This window comes from Lepisma saccharinum, chromosome 6, assembly GCF_977018435.1.
Source record: "Lepisma saccharinum chromosome 6, izLepSacc3.1, whole genome shotgun sequence".
NCBI classification, from domain to species: Eukaryota; Metazoa; Arthropoda; class Insecta; order Zygentoma; family Lepismatidae; genus Lepisma; species Lepisma saccharinum.
In genome coordinates, this window is record NC_139234.1 from 11,844,496 (window position 1) to 11,869,472 (window position 24,977).

Sequence of the window (24,977 nt, forward strand, 5' to 3'; positions counted from 1 at the left end):
CAGAAATAAGATCCATTTGTTCCCATCATGTCAGACTTTTTCACAATTTCACAAGGAAATTCTCATATTCGCCATTACATTACATTTATCAGTTACACAATGCAACTAAATGAATATACAGGGTGTTTCATAGCGACCCAGACACTACATTTTTCTCGAGAACGGGAGATTGTATCAAGTTGAAACAAAGAAATGTACCACTAAGTTGGGCCCAAAGAATCCGTAGAAAGTATTTGCAACAGCCCGAAAGCCACTCTTTGCGGTTTTAGTGGGGGGCACATGCTCCGTTCGTGCGATTTTCAAATGGGAAGGGTATGTTTGGATTGCAGATTCGGAAAGGCGGGGAAAAAATACGATTGTCATATGAAACATTTGTCTGTACCACCTACCGTTTTCCGTGTAGAAAATAGTTTTGCAAAAAAAGTAAGATGAGCCAAATCGAGTATACCGAGCTTAACAATTAAGATAAGTGCAGCACCATAACAGTTTCGGAAAGTGCAGGACACAAGTTTTCCAACGATATTCCGCATGATGACTGCGGGACTAAAAAGGGATGAAACCGCGTGACCCAAAAAAGGGGGTCTAAAGTTAGGGATGAACTCGAAAATTTCAAATGGCAGGGGGTCGAGTAATACCTCGTTTTAAAGGTCACAGAAAACGCGAAAACGATGCGAACATGATTTTGTAATCCACTGACCAGTTTCAAAATGGCGACCAAAACAATTCCGACCCCCTGAAGTTGGTGTTCCAAAGTGAGGAATTACGTACGTAAATAGCAAAACACAAACACTGGACAGAGTACATAAGATCCTGCACAAACAATTATGGTAATGGGTCCGCTCTTGAAACACCGTACTACTGTAAGCTTTGTTTGAGCTGCAACTTTGACCGCCCTTCACACTTTCTCCAGGCTTAGGACTGGCTACGAATGGTTTACTGTCACGCACAATAAGGAATTCGTTGGTGTGTTTAACGGCTGCTTCGCCAAAGAAAAAGGTTCTTTTATCACAATTGATTGCCAAACCATTATTTGACAAGAGAAATACGCCTAACTGAAATGATGATAAGAAAAACGAAAGAGTAATCAGAAACCAATGAACAACGAAAACGAGAATAGGTAAAGCACCCAGTGTGATGCACATTACCAACTTACAGTAGATGTTCGAAATGTCTTCCCTCGGTCTCAATGCATTTCTGCACACGGACACTGAAATCATTCTGTGCTGCAATAACTTCTGCCTCACTAATCTGCCTGCATGCAGCAACTATGCGCTCGATCATGTCGTCCCTCAATGTAGGGCTTTTTTGGTAAACGATTTCTTTCAGTCGTCTCCAGAGGTGATAATCTAAACATGTTAAGTCTGGTGACCTAGGAGGCCAGGGCACAGGCAGGCCCACCTCTACCTACCCAGCGACCACGAAACATTGCATTCACCTGTTTTCTCGCTGTCAGCTCAAAATGTGCTGGGCAGTCATCTTGTTGTAGCCACATGTGTATTCTGATGTGTAAGGGGACGTCTTCGAGAAAACTGAGCAATTGTTCTTGAAGAAATGTGCGGTACACAACACCCGTAAGCCTCGCATGAAAAAAATGAGGTACAATTATTCGTCCGCCGCTGATTCCACACCACACATTCACAGACCATCTACGTTGATGATCAACCTCTTGCATCCACCGTGGGTTTTCGGCGGCCCAGTAATGCATGTGGTGCCGATTTACCTGACCATCACTTTTAAATGTAGCCTCGTCAGACCACAACATTTCGTCAAAGAATCGAACATTTGCATTCACTTGAGCTTGAGACCACATGCAAAAGTCTAGCCTGCTTTGAAAATCAGTTCCGTGTAGTTCTTGATGCAAGGACACGTGGTACGGATGAAATCTGTGATCCTTTAAAATCCTTCTCACTGTACTTGCGCTGACACCAGAATCACGAGCAACTTGTCTGATACTCACGTGAGGATTGAGATGGAAGGCTGCAAGTACACCAGCAGACCTCTCATCTCGAACAGGCCGAGCAATGCGTTCATGTTTGTGACGGCTAGAAGGCCCCTTCTGCGTGCACGATCGGCAAGAGTGCGAGAAACATGTCTTGAACGATGTTCCCGATCGGGATACCTTGCAGCATACACACGAGCAGCAGCAGAACTATTTCGTTGGAACTCACCCAACACCATGAGCATATCAAATGCTTCTTCGTTCGTGAAAGGCATTATTAGTTCACATTCAACAATTTGCCACTGCGAATTTATTGCAGGAATGCACACTACCCGAGAGGAATGCACTGTAGAACGTCCTGAGGTACCACACAATGCCTTCGACGATGCAACCACTTGTAACAGACAACGGTGAATGAGACCAAGATTGGAGGGGCGTATTCGGTTTTCAGTGGAAGCACACTGGAACCGACTGCTATGCAGGAGAGCTCGTCACACCTCGACTCGTGGTACTTTCCGATTGCCTTTGTTGAATCGGGCAGTGGGAACAGCGTACGTGCAGTCAAATGGAACTGGACGCACCGGCAATAGTAGTACTTTGTAATTAATTTGTTGACTGCGCCAGCATGCTGTGTTGTGTACTGCAGCCTATCCAACACGTGGGATTATGCTTATTCCTACTCGTACACAATGACTGAAGTTCTACTCACTGCATGTTGTACACTCACAGAGGCATGTACTAATACGAAACCGCAAACCTCTCACCCGGACGTTTAGTACACTGACGTTACATGTGACGGGTGGCATGGTCTGACAATAGTGCAAACCTGTAACCATTTAGAAACCTTGTCACGAATAAACAACTGTTCCGCTGGCATTCTTTGTGCAGGATCTTATGTACTCTGTCCAGTGTTTGTGTTTTGCTATTTACGTACGTAATTCCTCACTTTGGAACACCAGCTTCAGGGGGTCGGAATTGTTTTGGTCGCCATTTTGAAACTGGTCAGTGGATTACAAAATCATGTTCGCATCCTTTTCACGTTTTCTGTGACCTTTAAAACGAGGTATTACTCGACCCCCTGCCACTTGAAATTTTCGAGTTCATCCCTAACTTTAGACCCCCTTTTTTGGGTCACGCTGTTTCATCCTTTTTTAGTCCCGCAGTCATCATGTGGAATATCGTTGGAAAACTTGTGTCCTGCACTTTCCGAAACTGTTATGGTGCTGCACTTATCTTAATTGTTAAGCTCGGTATACTCGATTTGGCTCACCTTCCTTTTCTTGCAAAACCATTTTCTACACGGAAAACGGTAGGTGGTACAGACAAATGTTTCATATGACAATCGCATTTTTTCCCCGCCTTTCCGAATCTGCATTCCAAACATACCCTTCCCATTTGAAAATCGCACGAACGGAGCATGTGCCCCCCACTAAAACCACAAAGAGTGGCTTTCGGGCTGTTGCAAATACTTTCTACGGATTCTTTGGGCCCAACTTAGTGGTGCATTTTTTTGTTTCGACTTGATACAATCTCCCGTTCTCGAGAAAAATGTAGTGTCTGGGTCGCTCTGAAACACCCTGTATAAAGGGGAGATTTCGGTTGTTCGAAACCAATAGGTGATTCTGGAAGTATTTTGAATGCTGATCACGGAAATGACATCAATTTCTACCCAAGGATTTTCCCTTTGGTCAGGATTTTTTCTCCACGTCACTAAGTTCAATCAACCCACCATAGTACGGGCCATTGTAAATGATCTTCCAGATTCCAAAGTTTAAGAACCCATGTTTATTTATTCACAATGACATGCAACCTATGTTAAATGAACGAAAAACTCAAAAAGTTTTAGTGTCTGGCAAAGCTGAAGTTTAGTTATGCATTCCGCCGCTAGGGCGACAGTAAATCAAGATGGCTGGAAACGAAGACAGGAGAGCATTTTGTTGTCCTGGAATTTCATGTACAACAGTCAGTTATTTGTGTCCAACGAAGTTTTAGGACGAAGTTCGGGTTAGATCCACCAAGCGGTCACTCGGAAGTGGTACAGACAATTTAAAGAAAGTGGGTGTATCTGCAAGAGGAAATCAACAGGCCGGCCAGGAATTAGTGATGAACAGTTGAGCGTGTGCGTGCGACTTTCGTCAGAAGCCCCAAAAATCAACGGTTCGTGCAAGCAGAGAATTGAACTTGAAGCAGACAACAGTGTGGAAGATTCTGCGAAAACGTTTGAAATTTCAACCTTACTGATTGAAATTGTTGCAGGCGCTTAAACCTACAGACAAGGATAAGAGACTTGAGTTCTGCGTTGCTATGCAAAACCTTATGAAAAGAGATGGTTTCATTGAGTCGGTTGTCTTCAGTGATGAAGCTACCTTCCACCTTTCGGGGAAAGTAAGCGAACAAAATGTGAGGATCTGGGCTTTGGAAAATCCCCATGTTTACGAAGAACACGTCCGTGATTATCCCAAGGTGAACGTGTTTTGTGCGGTTACCTGTAACAAGGTGTATGGCCCTATATGTTCTTCGAGGAGGAAACTGTAAACGGACTTTCCTACTTTCACATGTTGCAGACATGGCTTTTCCCGTAGCTTGAAGAGGACATGGAAAATTTTATTTTCCAGCAGGACGAGGCACCTCCACATTGGCACCAAGATGTCAGAAGGGAACTCAACAGAAGGTTACCAAATCAATGGATAGGACGAGCTAGTCGTGAGGATCAGGTTCTGCTTCCTTGGTCCCCCCGTTCGCCAGATATCACCCCGTGCGACCTTTTTTTGTGGGGTTATGTTAAAAACCAAGTTGTATGAGCCACCCCTACCTAACAACTTACCTGAACTTCGAGTACGCATCCAAGAAGCAGTTGCGTCCATTGACTCTGAGATGTTGGGAAGAGTGGCAAGAATTTGACTATCGGATTGACGTGTGCCGAATTACAAAAGGCACTCATGTTCAGCATCTTTGACGTGGAACATAACACGTATGTATGTAAAAATAACTTTTTGAGTTTTTCTTTTAACATAAGTTGTATGTCATTGTAAATAAATAAACGTGAGTTATTAAACTTTAAAATCGGGGAAATCATTTACAATAGCCCTGTATAACTGAGGATTGGACGTTTTGTGAAGGAATTTTCATCGTGGATTTCGAAAATAAAACAACGTAAGATAAAGTCAATTCATGCATTTACGCATATGGTTCAAAATTGAACGATTTGTATTGTAGAAAATCAATATTTTACCACTATCAAATCAGAGCCATCTATTGAGGAAATAATGGAACTACACATTTTATTGTGAAATTGTGAAGAATCCTGGCGTGATGGGGAAGAAAAGGGATGTCACTTGTGTGATCAGCATTTAAAATAACTCCATAATCAGCTATTTGTTTATAAACATCCGAAATTTCCCTTGTGTAAATTTATTTTGTTACGTTCTGTAATAGGTGTAATGAAATGCAGAAGATGAGAATTTGGATTGTGAAAAATTCTGACGCAATGGGAAAATACTTCCAGAATCACATATTGGTTTACAAACAAACGAAATTTACTTTGAATAATTTTATTTGTTGCGCTGTGTAATAAATGTGATGTAATGGCGAATATCAGAATTTTGATTGTGAAATTGTGAAAGAACCTGACGTGATGGGAAAAAATGATATCATTTCTGTGATCAGATTGAAAATACTTCCAGAGTCACTTCTTGATTAAGAAACAACCAAAATTTTGATTTTGTTGCGTTATGTAATTAATGAACTGTAATGGCGAATACCACAATTTGATTGTGAAATTGACGTGATGGGAGAAAATGAAATTCATTTCTGGAATAAGCATGATGAAATTATTCAGAGATAATAGTCATCTGCGAGGCATCGAAAACCACGTCGACCAGTGTAATTGTTGTTTACCCATCGACACACAAATAGTCAACAAATTTCTGCCACAGCTCTTGCTAAAAGAATCATGATAATATTCCTTATGTACTGTATGGCATAAATGTTTCAATCTTAACCAAAATTTAAGAAAACACTTCTTGCCCGAGAAGAACAAACTTCCTTTTTCGATCGCACTCTCTGTGACTTGTCAAAACTTGCTACTTTCTTTCAGTTTCGTACGCTAGGTGCCGTGCCTGGAGACTTTCCGGCGATCTTCTTTTGTTTGAGCGTCGTGCTTTATTGCCGTCGTTTACAGCGACACCTATCAGTGTTCTCTAATAGCTCTTGTTGCCTCGAGAGGAAGAAGCAACAGGTTTCTCTCAGGAAACAAGCGACTGTCGCGAAAGCTCGAGAAGTCTCCGGAAAGAAAAGAAGGAGAAATAAGATAAAAATGGAAAGTTTTCCTGAGCAGATGTCTGGAAGAAGTTTTTTGCTTCCCTTTCATTTTCTGTCAAGAATTCTCGTATATTGGCACGCTCGCTCCGCCATCTCGTAGCGATTCTGCTAATCACAACGAGAAGGGCGCCAATTTGAAATTCTAGCAATGAATTAGTATAAACGGAGAGAAGACTAGTTTTGAAGAGACTACACGACTCATTGTCAATGACAATCACATAGGAAATATATACATTTAGTACGTAAAATTTTATCTCAATTAACTGTAATATTTTGTGAGATATACTACAGTACCCAATAGCCGACCTCTATGGTGTAGTGGTTAGTACAGCGCGCTACGACGCAAAGGATCCTGTATTCGAATTCTGGCATGGGTATTATTCTGAGTATCCCTTCATCACTCATCCTCAACGTTACGATTAGTCAAAAGTGGCAGAAAAGACGCTAAAAATTAAATGAAATCAATGTATTGTACACTACTAGACTTTTCATCCCTGCGGCCTATTCCTCTATTTCAAAATATCATATTGAGTTCACCTTTTCAGAAAATAAAGTTATACACATGTTACATTTCAACTGTGTGTCGAATTGAAAATAGAGAATGAGGAGAGGAAAAGTGTTGACAGATTTTTGCCAAATGAAACAAGACTGTTTAAGATACTAAGCTACTTTAAGAATTTCAATGTAAAAGATGGATATTTTACGTAGGTTATAGGAGTCAAAATGTTAACCACTTGGTCCCTGCTTCCATCCTAAACTACACAGAGCCAATCATGCAGGGATAAAATTGAAAATTTATCACCGGAAACACTTGCCTAGAGAATTGAAAGGGATTTTTCATGCGTCAGTCAGTCGCGCTATCAACTGAACTATCGAGTGTTTTACATTATAAATAATACATTTATTACATTTTTCTCAATTTATTACATTTTTCTCAATTTATTACTTAACTCTTGTAACACTGCTTCTAATACATCGAGGGAGAGACAGGATGTTTTTTATTAAATCACATTGAAGACTTCTAGGCAAGTCGTGCAACGAAATCTTTGATACAGAACTACTTAATTCCCTCCACAAAGGATCCGAAACTTTATGAGCACCTTGTACTTGGTAACCGAAGCATTTCCAAACTAAAGAAGGCTCTATGCTAGAAAAACTTAAGCTTTTATAAAAAGAGAGATTAGGTTTATATCCTGTGCAAATATCGATATGGAGGTAAATGATCAGAATGAGATGGATGGATGAATAGATATGATCAAAGGGAATGAACGGAAAGAGAAAATTGATAACCGAGATGATAGGTAAATAAAGTCCGTAGGACTTATAAAAGACGTGGTGACCTTCGAAAAATATGATCCAGAGAACAGTAATGAAGGAAGTCTGGGAGCATAGGTAGAAGCATGAGACAGATTGTGGCGTACAACACCACCTCTAACGGTGCTGGGATCGCATCTGGGTGGCGTTAGCTCATAGCTACTCGCATAGATTTAGCCTTAATCTTTATCAGGACCTAGACAAGCGTTAATCTATACAACTCTTAAATGAATGGCGACACACAAATTGGGGTTTCATGATCTTCAGGATTGCACCGGCAGGGACATAATTAGAGAATGGAATTACCTGTCTCGTTCTTGAAGAGTTGATCTCCTCCATTGTTCACTCACACACCCCAGTCTCCTCCTCTTTCTCTTGAACATCTCCCTTATCCTCTCCCTCCCAAAGCTAAATACCGACCGTCTTCTCTCCCTCTCACCTCAGATCTCCTTTCCTCCGTTTCTCCCCCTCCTTTCTCTCCCTCTTCTTCCTTTTTACAACTCGTGATTCTGGAAACGTATACTGCTGTCGTAGACGTGTATATCCTGCCTTCTACAAAGGACAGGGTAGCTCAGGAATGTGAGGTACACTACGATGGAGTCACATGGTAGAGAGAGAGAGAGTCATGTCTGGGAATTGCACCAGTATTTCTGTTGCACCCATTTCATGCACAGTTAAGGTCGATATGCAGTTTCGAGCGAACTCCTGAGCACCTGAATATGACATAGCCGGGAATCGAATCGGAGACCCTTGGATTACAAACTTACCACTCCGTTATCCAATTCGTAATATCTTAATATTTGAAGCAGATAACACTTTTTCGTTAATTCCACTATACTAAAGTCTAGAATGAGACGAGACTGGCAATGCTTTCTAATAATCAATACCGTTCGATGCTTCTCGAAATGTACGTCTGTTAAAACTAGACAAGACAGAAACTTATTCTCCAAGAGACAAATACCGGAGACATATCGGCAACTCGAGACGAAACTGGGAAGTATTGAAGTGTTCAACACCTGTGGACAATTCTCCTGATTAGTTCTGAATTCTTCTGAACAGGAATGCTTTCACACAAGTTTTCTCCATGTTTTCTTTTACAAGCCCAGAGTGCATTTGTTTCCTCGTAAAGAGTTCAATTTTAATCCTAAGTTGGACACCTTGATATTTACACAGATTGCAACATCTGCGTGTATTGGATAGTCTACTTTATCTACGCCTTTGGAGAGAGACAATTTTCATTGTGAATCAAGCAAAGCAGAACAAGAAGATGAGGAAAAAGCAATATTGATGTAGTTAGAGATGAGGTTAATGCAAAGATATTGTTTCCATTAATGAATCTGAAATGGATGATGCAACTGGAAACAAATATTGGCGGCACAGGATGTTCACGGAAAGAGGAAATCAAGGCTTGTGTAGTGATTATTATTCACCCATACAGGGAAGACTGGTTTTACAGGGACAGATATATACGTTCGACACACTTGTACTCTCTCCCTCTTCCTCTCTCCTTGTTTCTTCATTTATTTTATATCATTATTTTGATCATGTCTCCCATATTTTTGTACGATCGTGCCTTGTTATGTATTACTTTTAACAAATTTTCCCTCCTCTTTCTGTCTCTCAGTATCTCTCCCACTATTTCAATCATCATCCTGTTGTTTTCTTCTATCATATTCTATTTCCTTCTCCCTTTCCCCTACATCTGTTCTCAGTTCATCCTTTTCTGTATCCTTGTTCCTTTCAACCTCTCCTTCTTTATATTTCTATTAAGATATATGCTTGCTCATGCTCTCAAACATACGAAAATTTGGTTTATGTTATAGAAACTTGAAGCTTGAAGTTCGTTTTAAATGCACAGATAGGCTAAGGACTGGACCTACGGTTTAAAGTTGATCCGAAACGCCATGAGCCCCCACTGGGTATTGAACTCGAGACCCCTACAAGGAGCCGACGTTACCAACACGCCATCGGGAGGACACGGTTAAGATAATAAAAGTGGCGCCTTTGCTAGGATTTTCGAAACTTTACAACGTAAATTAAAATAACACCAAACGGAACATCAAAGTTTACGTGTGGATATTTCTATTTAAAAACGTAAATTTTAATTTCTTGAATTTGTTAAGGGTGCACAGAGGAATTTCCAGATGGGTGGCAACAGTCATTTGTTAATTCCTCTCGCAGTCACAGCAGACAAAAATTCTCCCCTCAGCTTGTGCCCAAGTGCCCCTTGTTGCCATATTATTAACTTCGCTCACTTGCCTCACGATAATAGAAGCAAAAAAGCTTCAGTAAACATGGGTCTGCAAACGAGCCGTTTTCGAGATAATCGCGAATGTGTGGTTACAAGCCGCCACTGACTTCATTGTTTGTAAACGTCGTCCTCGTTGGTGAAATGCTAATAATGTGTGCGAATGTGTGGTTAGAAGCCGTCACTTATTGCATTTTGTAAACACCGAGTGCTTTACTCCTTGCGCGTTCCGAGGTTTGCTCTTTGTTTACAAAACAGAACATTTCCGAGAGATGGCGTTGTATGGATACAATCAGTACACAGTCTAATTGTACTGTGGGAGTCACGTCAGTTGTACTGAACTGCGTAGTGAAAATGGAACCTTACAGCAACGAAGAGTATGAGGACTTGCATTTGGTGTATGGTTTGGCTAACGGCAATGCACGGGAGGCTTCAAGCTTCTACCAAGAAAAATACCCTGCTCGAAGGCACCCCGAGAGTCGCACATTTACTAGGGTACATAAGCGCCTTAAATAACATGGGAGCTTCGAACATGGTATGAGAGCAGGCAAACCTGCACGCATTGCGCCTGAAGTTGAGGAGATGGTGTTGGAAGCAGTAGAACACTCTCCAGGAACCTCGACGAGGAGAATTACCGCACAAGTGCCAATAAGCCGCAGTAGTGCATGGATAATTTTACATCGCAATTCACTCTACCCTTAGCACCTCCAACGAGTGCAGTGTCTCAGTGATACGAATTGTGTTCCTAGAGTGACGTTTTGTCAGTGGATGCAAGAACAGATTGTACTCAACCCTCGTTTTGCAAGTAAAATTTTATTTACAGACGAAGCGGGTTTCACACGCGATGGTATTTTTAATTTTCACAATTCTCATGTTTGGAGTGTAATAAACCCATATGCTGTTCATGAGGCACCACGTCAGCAACGTTTCTCATTGAATGTGTCATTAGGTGTACTAGGTAATCGTCTCATTGGACCACACAGTCTTCCAAGAAGACTCAATGGAACGAGGTACCTTCGGTTTTTGCGGCATGATCTTCTAGGATTGCTTGAGGATGTTCCCCTTGATCCACGTCAGAGTATGTGGTATATGCATGATGGAGCACCGGCGCATTTTGCTGCTGCTGTGAGACGACATCTAACAAGCAGATATCATCAAAGACGGGTAGGTCGAGGCTGGCCTGTACCGTGGCCTCCAAGGTCACCGGATCTAAATCCATTGGATTTTTGTGTCTGGAGTCACCTCAAAAGCGTAGTAGCGGCCTCTCCGATGGCGCAATGGTAGCGTCGTAGCCTTGCAATCAAGGGGTCCCGGGTTCGATTCCCGGTGGAGGCACATACTGGTTCGGATTCCACTTTATACTGTAGTTCCAGTCCCGATTAGCCTTACTGCGCATAAAGTGGACTTAAAGCCCCAAATCAATCCATCAATCAATCAAAAGCGTAGTGCACAACACTCCCGTTGACACTGTCGAAGAACTGGAACAGAGAATCGTACATGCTTGTGAACAATTCCGAAATGATTCGGGGGTGTTCGAAATAATTTGAATCTCAATGCGGAATCGCGTACAGTATTGCATCCAGATGGAAGGACGACACTTTGAACACCTCCTTTAGCAGGTATGAGTGTACAGCAATTGTAACGTAGAGCATACTAAAGTAGTGCTGTATTCCTTGTTAAAATAAGTAGAATGTTCAATAAAAACAATGAGATCTCCTGATTTTTCATAATGTATTATTGGTATTTTACCAACTAGGGCGACGCTTACAAACAATGAAGTCAGTGGCGGCTTGTAAGCACACATTCGCAATTATAGTACACCCTGGACTGCAGACTAACGAGGCTCTGGCGACTGGTCCCATGGCCAGTGTAATTCTGTGTCGTCCTGCGTTTTGTCCTTATTTGTGCTGAGCGCCCTTTTTAGCCTCAAGGTAAGGAAATTTTAGTTTTCAGACAAGCTTTCATTTTTGTTATGATAAGGGGCTGGACCCCGTACAGTGTGACGGGTGCAAAATAGCCTCAGTGCTGACGCACCCAAAAATTTTAATTCAAATTCAAACATTCGCGATTATCTCGAGAACGGCTCGTTTGCAGTCTGCAGACCCATGTTTACTCAGACTTTTTTGCTTCTATTATCGTGTACTTTCACCTGTGTCAGTTTGCGCTACTACTTTTGAGACACCCTATATATATATATATATATATATATATATATATATATATATATATAAACACACACACACACAAGATACATAACTATCCGGCCGCTAGTCATCATTCTGGCTGCAGGAGGAACATATATTTAACTGGTTCCACAAGAAGGAATGTAACAGATTGAGCTGATGAAATTGAAAATAAGAGGGGAGAGAAAGAGTCAAAGAAAGAAAGAAAGAAATAAGAGGGAAATATTAGCAGCCACATCCACGACAGTAGAGTCTACTTGAAAATATTTCATCCACTGTTAAGCAGCCCGAAGGGTTCTTTGGGAAAGCTACTGAAGCCACGTCAATATTGAGCACACATTTTACTGTGAAATGTACAGACGGAAAACCTTGTAAAATAGACCTCTATCTTGTTTGTAAATATTTGTTTCAGTAGGCTCTGATCTCCGTTGCTGCATTCTCTAATTAAATCCCTTCCACCGCTAAAGAGCTAGGAAAATCCACAATTGCAGCTATTAGGTGCATGCGGCATGTCGTTTCAAGTTTGTGTTCTTCTAAGGAAGCAGAATTTTCAATTAACCGAATGTGGGCTGAGAAGCAAACACGGCTAAAACTTTCTCACAAATTGCTGCATCGAACTTTCGTTTTTCATTATTAGCGTCAAGGGGAGAAATTCTCTCTTCCGCGCATCAGCCGGAAACTGCATTTTTCCAAAGTTTTGTCGCCGCAGTTTAAAAGTCCCATACCCTGAAACACATTCATCGATTTCAGCCAAATGGAGAGCAAAATAAACTTACTTGCTGCAGTTGTTGTGGTCAATTATTTGGCAACGTGGCTCTTTTTAACACGGCGCCCACTTTTAATCTCCAATTAACTGAGGTTTACCAGGGTACCCAGGTTCCAAGCACGAATTAAATAATAATAATATAATAGATATTCATATCTTTTTTATATGTATGGTCGCATTTCTACGATTTTGGCTAATCGCGAAGATGAGGATGAGTGATGATCAAATTGGTGAAGGGATACTCACAAAGAATACCCATACCAAGGTCGGGATTCGAACCCAGGGTCCCTGGCGTCGTAGCACGCTGTGCTAACCATTCCGCAACGGTGGTCGGCCTCCAGCGCTCGTAATAAACGATGTAAAAAATCAATTGTATAAAGTTTATCGAACTTATCTTCCCACAAAAGTGGGAGGGGGTGCCTAAATGATTCATTTGTGTTCTTTAACGTGGTTTTTACCTATGGCTTGATCGTGACGATGGGGATGAGTGAGTGATAAATGAAGACACTCGCACTATTAACCGTGCCTCACCCCACATACGAATCCAGGACACCAAGTTTGTAGAGGGTTTGAATTCCAAGGAATATTTGTGTGTGCCCTTCATCAAGTCATTAATGAGGCACACAGTATTAGATTTTAGTGTTATATTACTCAGTTATTTCTCAAAGGAGTAAAATTTGAAAGTCGAGCTGTTTGTCTTTGCCTTGCACGCAATGTAAACGGAACGATATCATTATCATTTCTAACGCACACACACTGATGTGAGACTTGCGTGAAACTTAGTGAATATTTGGCAATTGAGGCCTAAAAGTGGTAAACGTTGTAAGTGCCAAAAGCGAAAGTGTTGGGAAATCGCATCGTTCCGTACATCAGCCCGTAAGAACGTGCACACTAGTGACCTCTTTACACTCCCTTTGAACTACTTAGAGGGCTACCACCCACTTTTCACGTTTACCACATTATAAAGCATGACATTTCACAGTTTAACGTGGAAAACGGTGTTTGAATTATTGTGGCACTTACAGCGTTTACCAATTTTAGTCTTCAATTTATTCCATGGTTCACGATTGATTTGAATTTACCTTCCTGCTACTGGAATGCAGAATTGGACAAGAACAGTGTGAGGTGATGAAGACGGGAAGAGATCGCGCAACGACAAACCGTGTCTATGCTCTGTCTCAGTTATCTCTGGAGCAGGCGAACGAAAACAAGTCTCTCTGCAGGTATCGACGTGAGACGGCTCCACCAATAAACACGCGAGAGGGAACGGGATTGCGTGGAGGGAGGAAAGCGACTGCAGTTACCAGTTTTCGCAGCAGCGTGTACTGCTTCGCTCCGCCCACTCCATTTCCATCCCTTCTCTGACCCTATGCGCAGCCTTGCTCCAGAGATTACTTGGACAGGGTATAGCCGTATAAGATCAGTCCGTTACAGTCCCAGGAAGGAGGCTCCAAGTCTGCCCTTAATTTGGTCTCGTCGATAAAGCTGAACCCCTTAGAATCAGCTAGAAAATTCCGGCTCAAATGGTAATACGTAGATTATTTGTGTTGTAGATTAAAGACATCAACTCAGGGTCATTCCCAGGAGCTCTGCAAAATTGTACAATTTACGTGTAAATCGTATACAATGTAGTCAATATTGTATCAAAATGCATAACCTGAATTTGATTTGATTTAGGAAGAGCCACTAAGCCTAAAGTAACACACACACATCGGCAGCAAGAACGTGGAATGGCTGCACCATCTGAATTATGGTCCCCTGACGGGGTATCTTGTTGTATACCCTGTGGCTCCAGACCTCCCACAAAGTACCTTACTAATCGTAAGAAATTCAAAGACAAAATAAAAAAAATGTTGTTAAATGAACAATATCTGTGTTCAAGCACTCACAAATCACATTTTCACTTTTGAACTAACTTGATAGAAAGAACAATTCTCATTTCACCATTTTACTTCCCCCAAAATGTCGTCAATCCTTGACTATATTTTTATGCTTACTCGTGTATTAAAACATGTTTATGTTTTATTTATGATCTTCATTTGCAGGGCTCGAAAAATCCCGGTCGCCATGGTGACTAAAAATTTCAGCCTGGTGACTGTGATCTTTTGCTGTAATATGTACGAAATGTTGATGATTCTAAGTTCAAATTGCAGCACAGCGTAAGTTAGCAAATGATTTTTTTTTCTTTTATCAACGTTGTGAACATTCCATAGAGTCAGTAACAATTTCTTACCCTTTGTCCCCCATTTCCTGCTTTCTCAAATGATTTAGCGATGTTTTGAATATCGTGATGCTCAACATCTTATACAGAGTGTTTCAAAAGTCGCACAACCCAAACTTTGGAAATGTATATCATGAAAACCGTAAGAGATATTTACACCGGGTTTTCTGCATTATAAAATCTCACCCATTTAGATATTTTTCAATGCTTAAAATTCAGTTCACTCCGTACAAAAAATTATATAAATTAATAACTGACGGAAAGCAGCATTCAAATTTTTCAGAAATGAACTTCTGAGTAAGAAAAATATGTAAGAAATGATCGAAGGGTCATAATTAGACATTTCATGACTGATGTCAGTCTGTCATTTGTGACAAATATTGGTCATGTGCAACATTTGATGAATTTTTTACTGGCGATTTTATGGACTGAGTGAAAAGTGCCATTTTTGGGACATATCTCCGTATATGGCAACACTACCAGGTCGAAACATTGCCAACAGTCGCATGCAACATGTGTGTAAGTATTGGCTATACATTTACCTATGTGAAAAATCCTATATCAAGATTTTTTGCCGAAATAGGACTCGAGAGAGAATCCCAGGTTGCCCCTGCTTACATTGAATTCTCCTCGCGCACTTTCTCCGCTACTGTGCCTGTTTTTTTAAATTGATTTAGCATGGCGTATTCATTGGAACAGTGAGTGCGTGTGCATTGCTGAAGAGTATTTTACTACTCATTCGTACACTCATGTGCAAGAGGTTTTCCAATAAAAATGCCCTGCTTCTGCTGTACCTCACAAAGCAACTGTTTTACTACTAGTCAAACACCAACAAATGATCTCACAAATTGTTTAAGAGTTGGTATTTATTGTTGAAAATCAGTTCTCAGATGTTTTCAGCAAGTTAACAATGTTTTTTTTTTAAATATTGTAATTGCTTTTATTTAGATAAATGCTAACATAAATTTATGAACCCAGTGATAGCCTACAGGATTAGTTTAGTGCAGAAAACCCGATGTAAATATCTCTTACGATTTTCATGATATACATTTTCAAAGTTTGGATTGTGCGACTTTTGAAACATACTGTAGTATGCACAATTGCTAGTAGGTGGTTTTCCTGGCGCCCGATTTTCAGAACTGGCGCCTAGCTTTGAAGAACATTTTTCGAGCACTGTTCATTTGTATAAATCTTACCTAAATGACACCCAGTACAATCGTGTATATTCATGTACCTTTGTTCTCATCTCTAGGTGTGTGTGTGTGTGTATGTTTCTTTTAGTTTTATGTGTCTTAGTATGTAGTATACGTATCCATTGGGGTTAGCTGGCAGAATAGCCGTAGATTGAAATTCGTCCTTTATTAAAAACTAATTGAATTGAATTGAAAATTAGATCGAATTTCGCCTCCCCCTCAAAATATAATCCCAGGGAAGCTACTGATCGCGATGGTGAAATTGTTCTACGCAAGAACATTTTTAGTTTGTGCTCGTAGAACATGTATAGATCCATAACAGGATCAAGGTAGAAACCATATCTATATATGATGATAACGGAATTACATAATCGGATATTGATCCAAAATATATATTACCCACATAACGCTCGCAGGTATCATAAAAATATCACAAACACCACAAAATATTCCCACTCCCCATCCCCCCAACTAAATTCTCTCTCTCTGCCTACGTTATTGGGAATACTAGTGGTTTTTTAAAACAAACTTGAGGAATTTTCAAGTACGAGTTGGCACTACTGAAAGTGTAGCCATGTAAGAAACTTCCAAAAGGAGCATCAAGAAAAGGGCTTAATTAAAAACTAGAAGGCGATTAGCGGATATTAATCCCAGGTGAGCTGATGCTTACGAATTAATTTCTTTTCTTCTTCTTTCTTCCGAAAAGAAGAAAGAGTTATTAAATGCAAAGCTTTTACGATTTGTCACTCTTGCATGTGCTCGCGTCGGCCATTTGCAATCCAGCCGTAAACTGGAAATTTGTCCTTTTTCTGGCAAGTTTTGCACGGAAGATGGATCAAAGAGGGATATGCGGGTTTCATTGCTGTGCTCTGAAGCTGCAATGTTTGCATTGTCTGGTTCTTTGTTTGGGAGAAAACATGCCAAGTTAATGTTTTTGTTCTGTCTGACGCTACAAAAGAAATCTTGTACATAGAGACGGTCAGAAACCTTTGTAAATAAAACACCACTGCAATATTGTCCGCCATCTGGTGTGCGTAGATAAGATATAAGATACAGTTGTTGGAGTAGAAAGTAAGTATTTCGCAGTCCTATTTGTGGTCGGAAACTTACCATTTTAGAAGTGAATTTCAGTTGAAACTGAATAAGTAAGTTTCAGATAGATCGATTAAAGTAACTTGATTTAACAGTTAACAGGTACTTGCATAGGGGATATTAGGAACGAATTGCTTGGAAAGGCTTGAATACCGTTACTTTTTACCAATAACATGTCAGGAAACACAGTTATTTTCTCAGAGCACATTCTTGTGGCGCTCATAAATAAATCCAATACACTAAAATGTTAAAAAAAGTTGCATCTCAGCTTCTGTTTGTTTTATCTTCCAAGTAATATTGTTCTCTGTTCTCTCTACTGTCCTCTTCTGTTCTTTCCAATCTCTGTCTGACTTTCACTAATCTCTTGTCGCTTTCTTCTGTTTCTCTACCGTTTGACATCAAACTCTTAATTTCTTTCTCTCTCTACACCTTTCTTTATAATCTTACTCTTTCTGCTGTCAATATATCTTTGCTCTTTCTCTGAGTTTTGTCTCTCTCCCTGTCTTATTTCTTTTTTGTTTAACAAAATCTGTATGTAATTTATCTATCTTTCTTTCTCTGATTCTCTTTCCATGCAAATCTTGTTCTGTTACTCATTCTATCTCTAATCTCTCTCACTCTTATTCATTTCAAAGACCTGTCTTAGGGACTCCCGGTGGTAGCGTCGTCGCCTTGTAATCAAGTGGCCCCGGGTTCGATACCCGGTAGAGGCACATAGTGGTTGGGACCCCACTTCAAACTGTAGGTCCAGTCCCGATTATCCTTACTGTGCATAAAGTGAACTTAAATCACCTACTCAATCTATCAATGATCTGTCTTAAAAAGCGACAAAAGACGTCAAGCTTTATCATTGAAGAAAATAGAAAATTGTGCTGAAACAAAAACAGATGAAACAATATTTGTTAACTCAAGATATGCAATCAGAAAATGTGGAGTTGAAGAAGCTTCTAACCTCGTTAAAAGTGTTGAATTTCGTTACCCTAAAACAGACAAAAATGTTCAGAAGCATTTTCGTCCGCAAAATCGGTAGCTTAAACATAAATTTTAAAATTAAAAGATTTCTATACGAAAAATGTCATTTCGATTAACTACGTATGGAAGATATATTCGTAAATCTTATTTTAGAACAATATTATTTCATGTTTATTTGGAGAGAAAAATATTACTCTACTTAAAAACAGATTTGAGCATGAATAATAGTAGTTTTCATCCGCATAAGCATAACGAAATAATCTGAATGATTGAAATCTAATAGATCACCGAGCAAAATTTGTACCTGAAACTAGAAGTTGGGAGTTTTTCACTTTGACTAAAAACTGGAATGATTCTTCTACAGTTTCGTAAAACTATCTTACTCTGTGAGTTCACATGCAACATCATTCAAAAGTAGATCTAAATTATGCGTTGCACAGTGAACGTGTTTGACGGTCTTCTGTTTTCCCGCAATTGTCGTTTTAATCACATTATAAATCCCGAACATACACGACCTGAACCGTCATAACCATGCCCTCGGCATTTACTTAACCAAAGTCATTTTTTCTTGTTCCAATCCAGATGCTTATTAATGTATTATTAATTAGCCTCTGGACTTACTATCGGATTAAAAATTATAGATACTCGAGTTTGGACTTCAATTAAAAATCAACCAGTAAATTACCAAGAAAAAGTTGTTTGGCAAAATTAAAAATAACGGTTTTTTGAGGAATTTTGAAAATTAATAATTATGTTTACAACCTTTCTGCCTGTACCCTACTAAAATTTCATAAGGATCGGACAACCCGATTTTGATTTACAGAATTTCAAAAATAGTGATAGTTTGCAAAACTAAAAAAACGGTCCTTTGTTTGTTCTCACGATAGTAAAAAATATAAGGTATACTCGAAAAAAATTCGCTAGCATAGATTAACGCAGAATTAAATAAGCTAAATTTTGATGCACAAACTCGTTTTTATGTAGGTCTATTGGTTAATTTTTAATTGGAGTCCAAACTCTAGTATCTATAATTTTTAATCCGATAGTAGTACGAAATGCTTGTTAACATATTAGTACAGTGGTTAGTACAGCGCGCTACTATACCAGGGCTTCCGGTTTCGAATCCCGGCCTGGGCATGTGTGTTCCTTGTGAGTGTACCTTCATTAATTTATATCATACCATCACTGATAATGATCTTCGTGATTAGCCAAAGTGGTAGAAGAACGAAGTAAAATAAACAAAATCAATTAATCTATAAACAGAATAAAATCGGGAGTAGAAGGTAAAGAGAGAAAAGTATTTTTTATTCAAGACAAGATTAAATACTTCAAAATGTCCAAGCAAGGTACCGTGAAAATTTGAGTAAACAATGCACATGACAAATACGAGAATAATTTGCACTCTTTTTCGGGCCCTCTTAAGCTTCGGGCTCGCCCACATTCCGGGCCTGTACATTACGCCCCTGGGTTGAGTTATAAGTACATATGTCCTTCATTAAAGTAGATTTATCTTGGTCATCTCAGCTAATCAATAGTTTTGTCATTTTTGAACTCGGCACATCGTAATCATTAAGAAGTGGCTTATTTCATTTCGTAAACAACCAAAAAGTTGAAATTTGTAGACCAGTGACAAAGTGCTGACGCAATAATATATTTAATTTCAATAAACCAATGAACGAGTTCAAAATTTTAGATCAAAGAGGGTGAGCATTTGGGAGTTTCGTTAAGGCGTATGGGTGGCGCTGAAGTAGCTTCTACCATTTTGGTGTATTCTCAGCTGAGAGAAAGCTTCTGCTTCAAACATTTTCCATGCAAAAGGTTTACAACTACTTTTGTACGCAAGAAACGGCGAGGGAAGATAGAAGAGCACACTTTGTGGTTCCCAGTGTAAATTGTGACAACGATACCTGTGATATATTTATAGATTTTCTGGTAGAAAACTTTACAGAAACGTTTTCGTGTTATGTGGTTGTAGGAATCATGGAACTTTCGTCTGGTATCTATTTTTGCATTACTCGGACATTATTCTTACCTATAAGGAAAAAAGAGTACAAAACATTTTCACTTATTGTAGATCAGTGAACAGCTTAAGGTAAAATATCTCTCCTTACAAGGAGTGAACAACTTCTGCTAAAACGTTTACCATTGTAGGGCACAATTCCGGCAAACCCTTCACAGTAAGGCACAATGTATGCCAAAACGTTTAACCTTCATACCAAGGCACAAATGCTGGCAAAACGTTTGCCCTTACAGCAGGGCACAACTTTTAGCAAAATGTTTCATGGCAGGACACAACTCTGGCAAACGTTTGCCCTTTACAGCAGGCCACAACGGAGGAATATTAATCCTTGAGAACAAACATTTACCCTTCATAGCAGGGCACAAACACTGGCAAAACGGTTACCCTTGAGGATCTGACAAAGCACTTACCTTTGAGACAAGGGCACAGTCGTTTCCAGATGGTGAGGCACCCAGAGCGGTGGAATTGCCCCAAAGCGAGCTCCATATAGAAGAGCGGCAACCCGCCGAACACCAACATCAAGCAGTAAGGAACAAGAAAAGCCCCTGGATAGGAAACAAAGAAAATGCTTTAGTTGTTGCGAACCTTACTGTTTCCAAGCTTAAACATAGAAAACATTAGAGTTGGGTTTGAGTTTGAGTTGGTGTTTTAAGTCCACTTTATGCACAGTAAGGCTAATCGGGACTGGACCTACAGTTTAAAGTGGGATCCGAACCACTTGTGCCTCCAACGGGTATCGAACCCGGGACCCCTTGATTACAAGGCAATGACGCTACCACTGCGCCATGGGGGAGGCCCAGAAAACATTAGAAAAACTGTGTGTAGAGATATATATATATGGTCATGGGAATGTTTATACCATTCTAAAATCTAAATTCGTCCCCGCATCGTAACACTTAACAACGTTCCTTATGTAAATAAATGGTTTCATACGATGAATAATAGGTTTTAAGACAGCAATTGTATAACTTATGTACCGTACAGAATGAGCTGATGCCCAAGGAAGGTTTCGGTGAATTGCTGAACTTTGTGTATCCTAATTAAGGGTTTGAGGAATGTTTCTGACAGTGATATTATTTGTAAAGCATAGTTTGTTTCCGCTAATAGAATTAACCTCTTGTATCTTTCTTTCAGTTATTCTATCCTCATCCATATGGTAATTGTATTTATTTTTTGCAGCACCATCATATTTTCATTTAACTCAAGGCTCAACAAATCTTTTTGATTTACGTGCCTGCCATTTGTTGCCTGATTTTATAACGATATTTTCTTTAAGGATAGGAAATGTTTGTAATGTTCATGCCATGCGAAAATTCAAGATAAATGTTACTTAAATTATTTCGCAATACCACTTTCACTCTCTGGTGTTTTTTGTATGCATTTGTATTTTTAAGCGTTGCTTGTTTTTAGCACCCATCTACCTAAAAGTTTCTCTGTCCTGACATTTTCCCACGCCAACAAAATTCAATCAACATTCAATATAAAAAGGTAAAACTAGCATTTTCACATTGCAACATTACATGAACGCACATTAGGGTGCTCCATTTTTTTTAAGTTTGGAATTTTGGTTCTCGACATAAGTTACCCCTACGTAAAATTTCTACCAAATTGAAGAATATTTAGGGGTCGCTAGAATTGATCACTTTCAGGAGTAAGGTGAACAGTAAGAAAAAAGCTGTTTTTAGTGTTAATGTATGAAAGAGAGTAAAACAAATCACAATGTATGAACTGAAATTGTCTGCATTCTGCATTATTCAGTGGGCTCTAATCTCCAAAAGTCATTGTCATCACATTACATGTCGAAGCAACAGGAAATTGTTTTCTATGTAGATCAATCAGCCGGAGGAGATATTGTTTTCGCTTCTCATCCTTTGTAACACTAGAGTTGAATGAATTTTTGAATGAGAGCAATTCCACGCTCTGCACAATCGTTAACAACCTTCAGTTGACGAACCTGTTCTTGCATTTCAATATAAACTGCATCCGTAGGCCACTCTGTAGGATCCTTTACTGAAAATGATGCTGCCTTTTCCGGTCCATCATTGAGTAACAAATCGAAAAGAACAGTTGAGCACTCTGTAATAAAAGACTGGAGTGGATGCTGATGAACATGGAAATTTTAAGGCAATAGATTGCCTTCGCCAGCCAACGAGCTTGATGAAATGCGCCTGGAGCACAAAACTTAACTCCAGTTTTACCTGGCTTTCCGAGAAATATCTGACACAGGCTTAGCAGTTCGAGGTAGTCGTCTCTAGGCTGTTGCATTTTCATAGCATCGGTGTGGTAGTTATGCATTTCATGACAGAGTTTAAGGAGGTTCTCAGTATTAAACAAGTTGTCACATACTGTAGTAAAATTATTTTTGTCAAAACCAGACCATTGTTTCTGGAAATGTTTAAAAAAAATCACATCTGATCCCCAAATTGGTCCACGTGGCGATTTCTTAGTTTATTTTACTTACAATTCCTAGTGGCCTCTAAATATGCTTCGAATGGTCTAGTTTTTGGCATACATGCTTTTTTTTGATAAAGGAACAAAAACAAGCTTGTGGAAAGTATTTGCTAAAACTTTTTTTTTTACCCATAAGAAATGGACCACCCTAACGCACATGTGGAAATAGGGCCGAACACATGCACAATTTGTGATGGTGATGCAATGGATAGTTAGTTACCTGTACCTACTTATAGAAATGTCCACAAGTTCTTATACCACAAACGTTGTTGCATTTTGTGGTATTGCTATAATTTACTGACCATTGTTACCAAAATTTGCATTTATTGTTGATCGCCTGAAAATTAAATGGATTTAGTTCTTTTTCCTGAAAAGTCGTTGGGGCAACCAAGAAATTTATTCTGAAAACTTTCCATTAAACTGAGCAACCACTAAAAATATTTAGAATGCACGACAAATGTAAGAAATTTAAAAAAAACTACACCTGCAGTCTGCAAGGAGTATCTATTCTGTGACTCTTCCTTGCCCTTCTGCATGCCTTTGAACTCAACTTTAAGAAAATGTAAAGTGATCAGACCCTTTCAAGGTCGTACAGCAAGTTCCGCGGGGATGGCTACATTCCATGCACGTTATCCTTATGGGAAAAGTTGAAACCGCTGGTGCACGGCCGGAAAATGTCCCTCGGATTCTATATTTCGTGTGGGGTGCTTTTGGATCTATTGGCACCCAACTGGGGGTGATTTGCTTTACCTCCACAAAACGTAAATAAATGTTTGCAAATTTTGGACCAAGCTGATCTCATACTCTTCATTGTATGCTCCGAACCCCGTATGTACCCCCTACATTCAGAGAACTAAATGCATCATACAGATTGATGCACCAGAATGCATCGACTGATGCACTAAAGTGTGTTTTATGGCTTCTTCAAAGAATCAGATTCACATTTCATGCATTTGGTTGCATTTTTGTATGTCGTGAAAGAAACACCAAAGTGCTTCATTTGATTCAAGTGAGGATTTCTTTCAGTCGAGATGCACTTCAATGCATCAGTTGGTGCGTTTTGATGTAGCTTGATGAGTTTTGATACACAAGAATGCATCTTCTTTGATGATGCACTTAAACGTTTCGTCTGAGCTACATAAACTCTGTAGCTCAGACCAAACGTTTAAGTCATCATCCGAAAATATGCAGGAAGGTGCATCAAGGAACATCAACTGATGCATTGAAGTGCATCTCGATTGAAATAAATACTCACTTCAATAAAATGATGCACTTTGGTGTTTCTTTCACGACATACAAAAATGCTCCCAAATGCATCAAATGTGAATCTGATTCTTTGAAGAAGCCATAAAACACACTTTAGTGCATCAATCGATGCATTCTGGTGCATCAATCGATATGATGCATTTAGTTTTCTGTGTGTACATTCCAAATCCCGACTCCGTCTCTGCTGTCCTTAATCCTCTATTGCTACAATGACATCCGGAACTACGAGGAAATTAACCCATGTGTCTACTCCAAGATTCACTTCAGAGAAAGAAACGGTCTCATTTCCTCAGACTCCCTGTAACCAATTATATGTCAGGAAGGTGGAAGATACTAATGACGCGTTCAAGAAGCGTATTACATGTGCTCTAGAGGCATACCAGAGAGGAAATGACGTCACAAGTCCAGTCAGAAAGGAAATCAAGTGTGTAACAAAGTTTTTGTGAATAAATAGCAGATCAACATGTGACTCTGATTGTTCCTAATGGTTTGAACCTCTTGAATGCATAGGCGTGCGCACGCGAGGACAAGGGGGCCAGTTGCCGCCATAATTCAACCTAGATGGATTTTATCGTTGTTGTTAAACAATGTTAAAATCTTTAAAAGAAATCTAAAATAAAACAGATGACGTTGATTGCAACGAGGGGTGAATTATTTCTTACGTATTTGGATATGTACAGTAAGTGACAACGTGGTAAAAGATAAGTGAAAGTTCCCCGTGCATAGAGCAAAATGTCATGAAGGCACATTTAAGGAATGTGGGGTAGGGCCCTACATATTCTCGATCTCGGCCATTTTGGAGGTGGTGTGATCAGCACCACGCTCCGGTCGCCTTTACCCCCAGGGTTGCCCACAGGTACATTGATTTGAGGCTGGGTAAGCTCCTGAGCCGCTTTATGCGGGAACAAGGCCGGAAGAATTCCAACCTAAGGTCACCCATACCGCGTGGCAGTCAGGCGCCCTACAAAGTGACAAAGTGGAGGTACTTAAAA

At 39.8% G+C, this 24,977-nt stretch overlaps 1 protein-coding gene across 2 annotated transcripts in view; it reads right to left on the bottom strand.

The window, feature by feature from the left end:
• The window catches only part of SerT (Serotonin transporter), a 133,017-nt gene that overhangs the window by 62,135 nt on the left and 45,905 nt on the right, over nt 1-24,977 (bottom strand). For both annotated transcript variants that reach the window (XM_083124551.1, XM_083124552.1), the window contains exon 3: nt 20,679-20,813. In XM_083124551.1, coding sequence (XP_082980677.1) covers nt 20,679-20,813 — 135 coding nt within the window. The remainder of the gene's footprint in view (nt 1-20,678; nt 20,814-24,977) is intronic.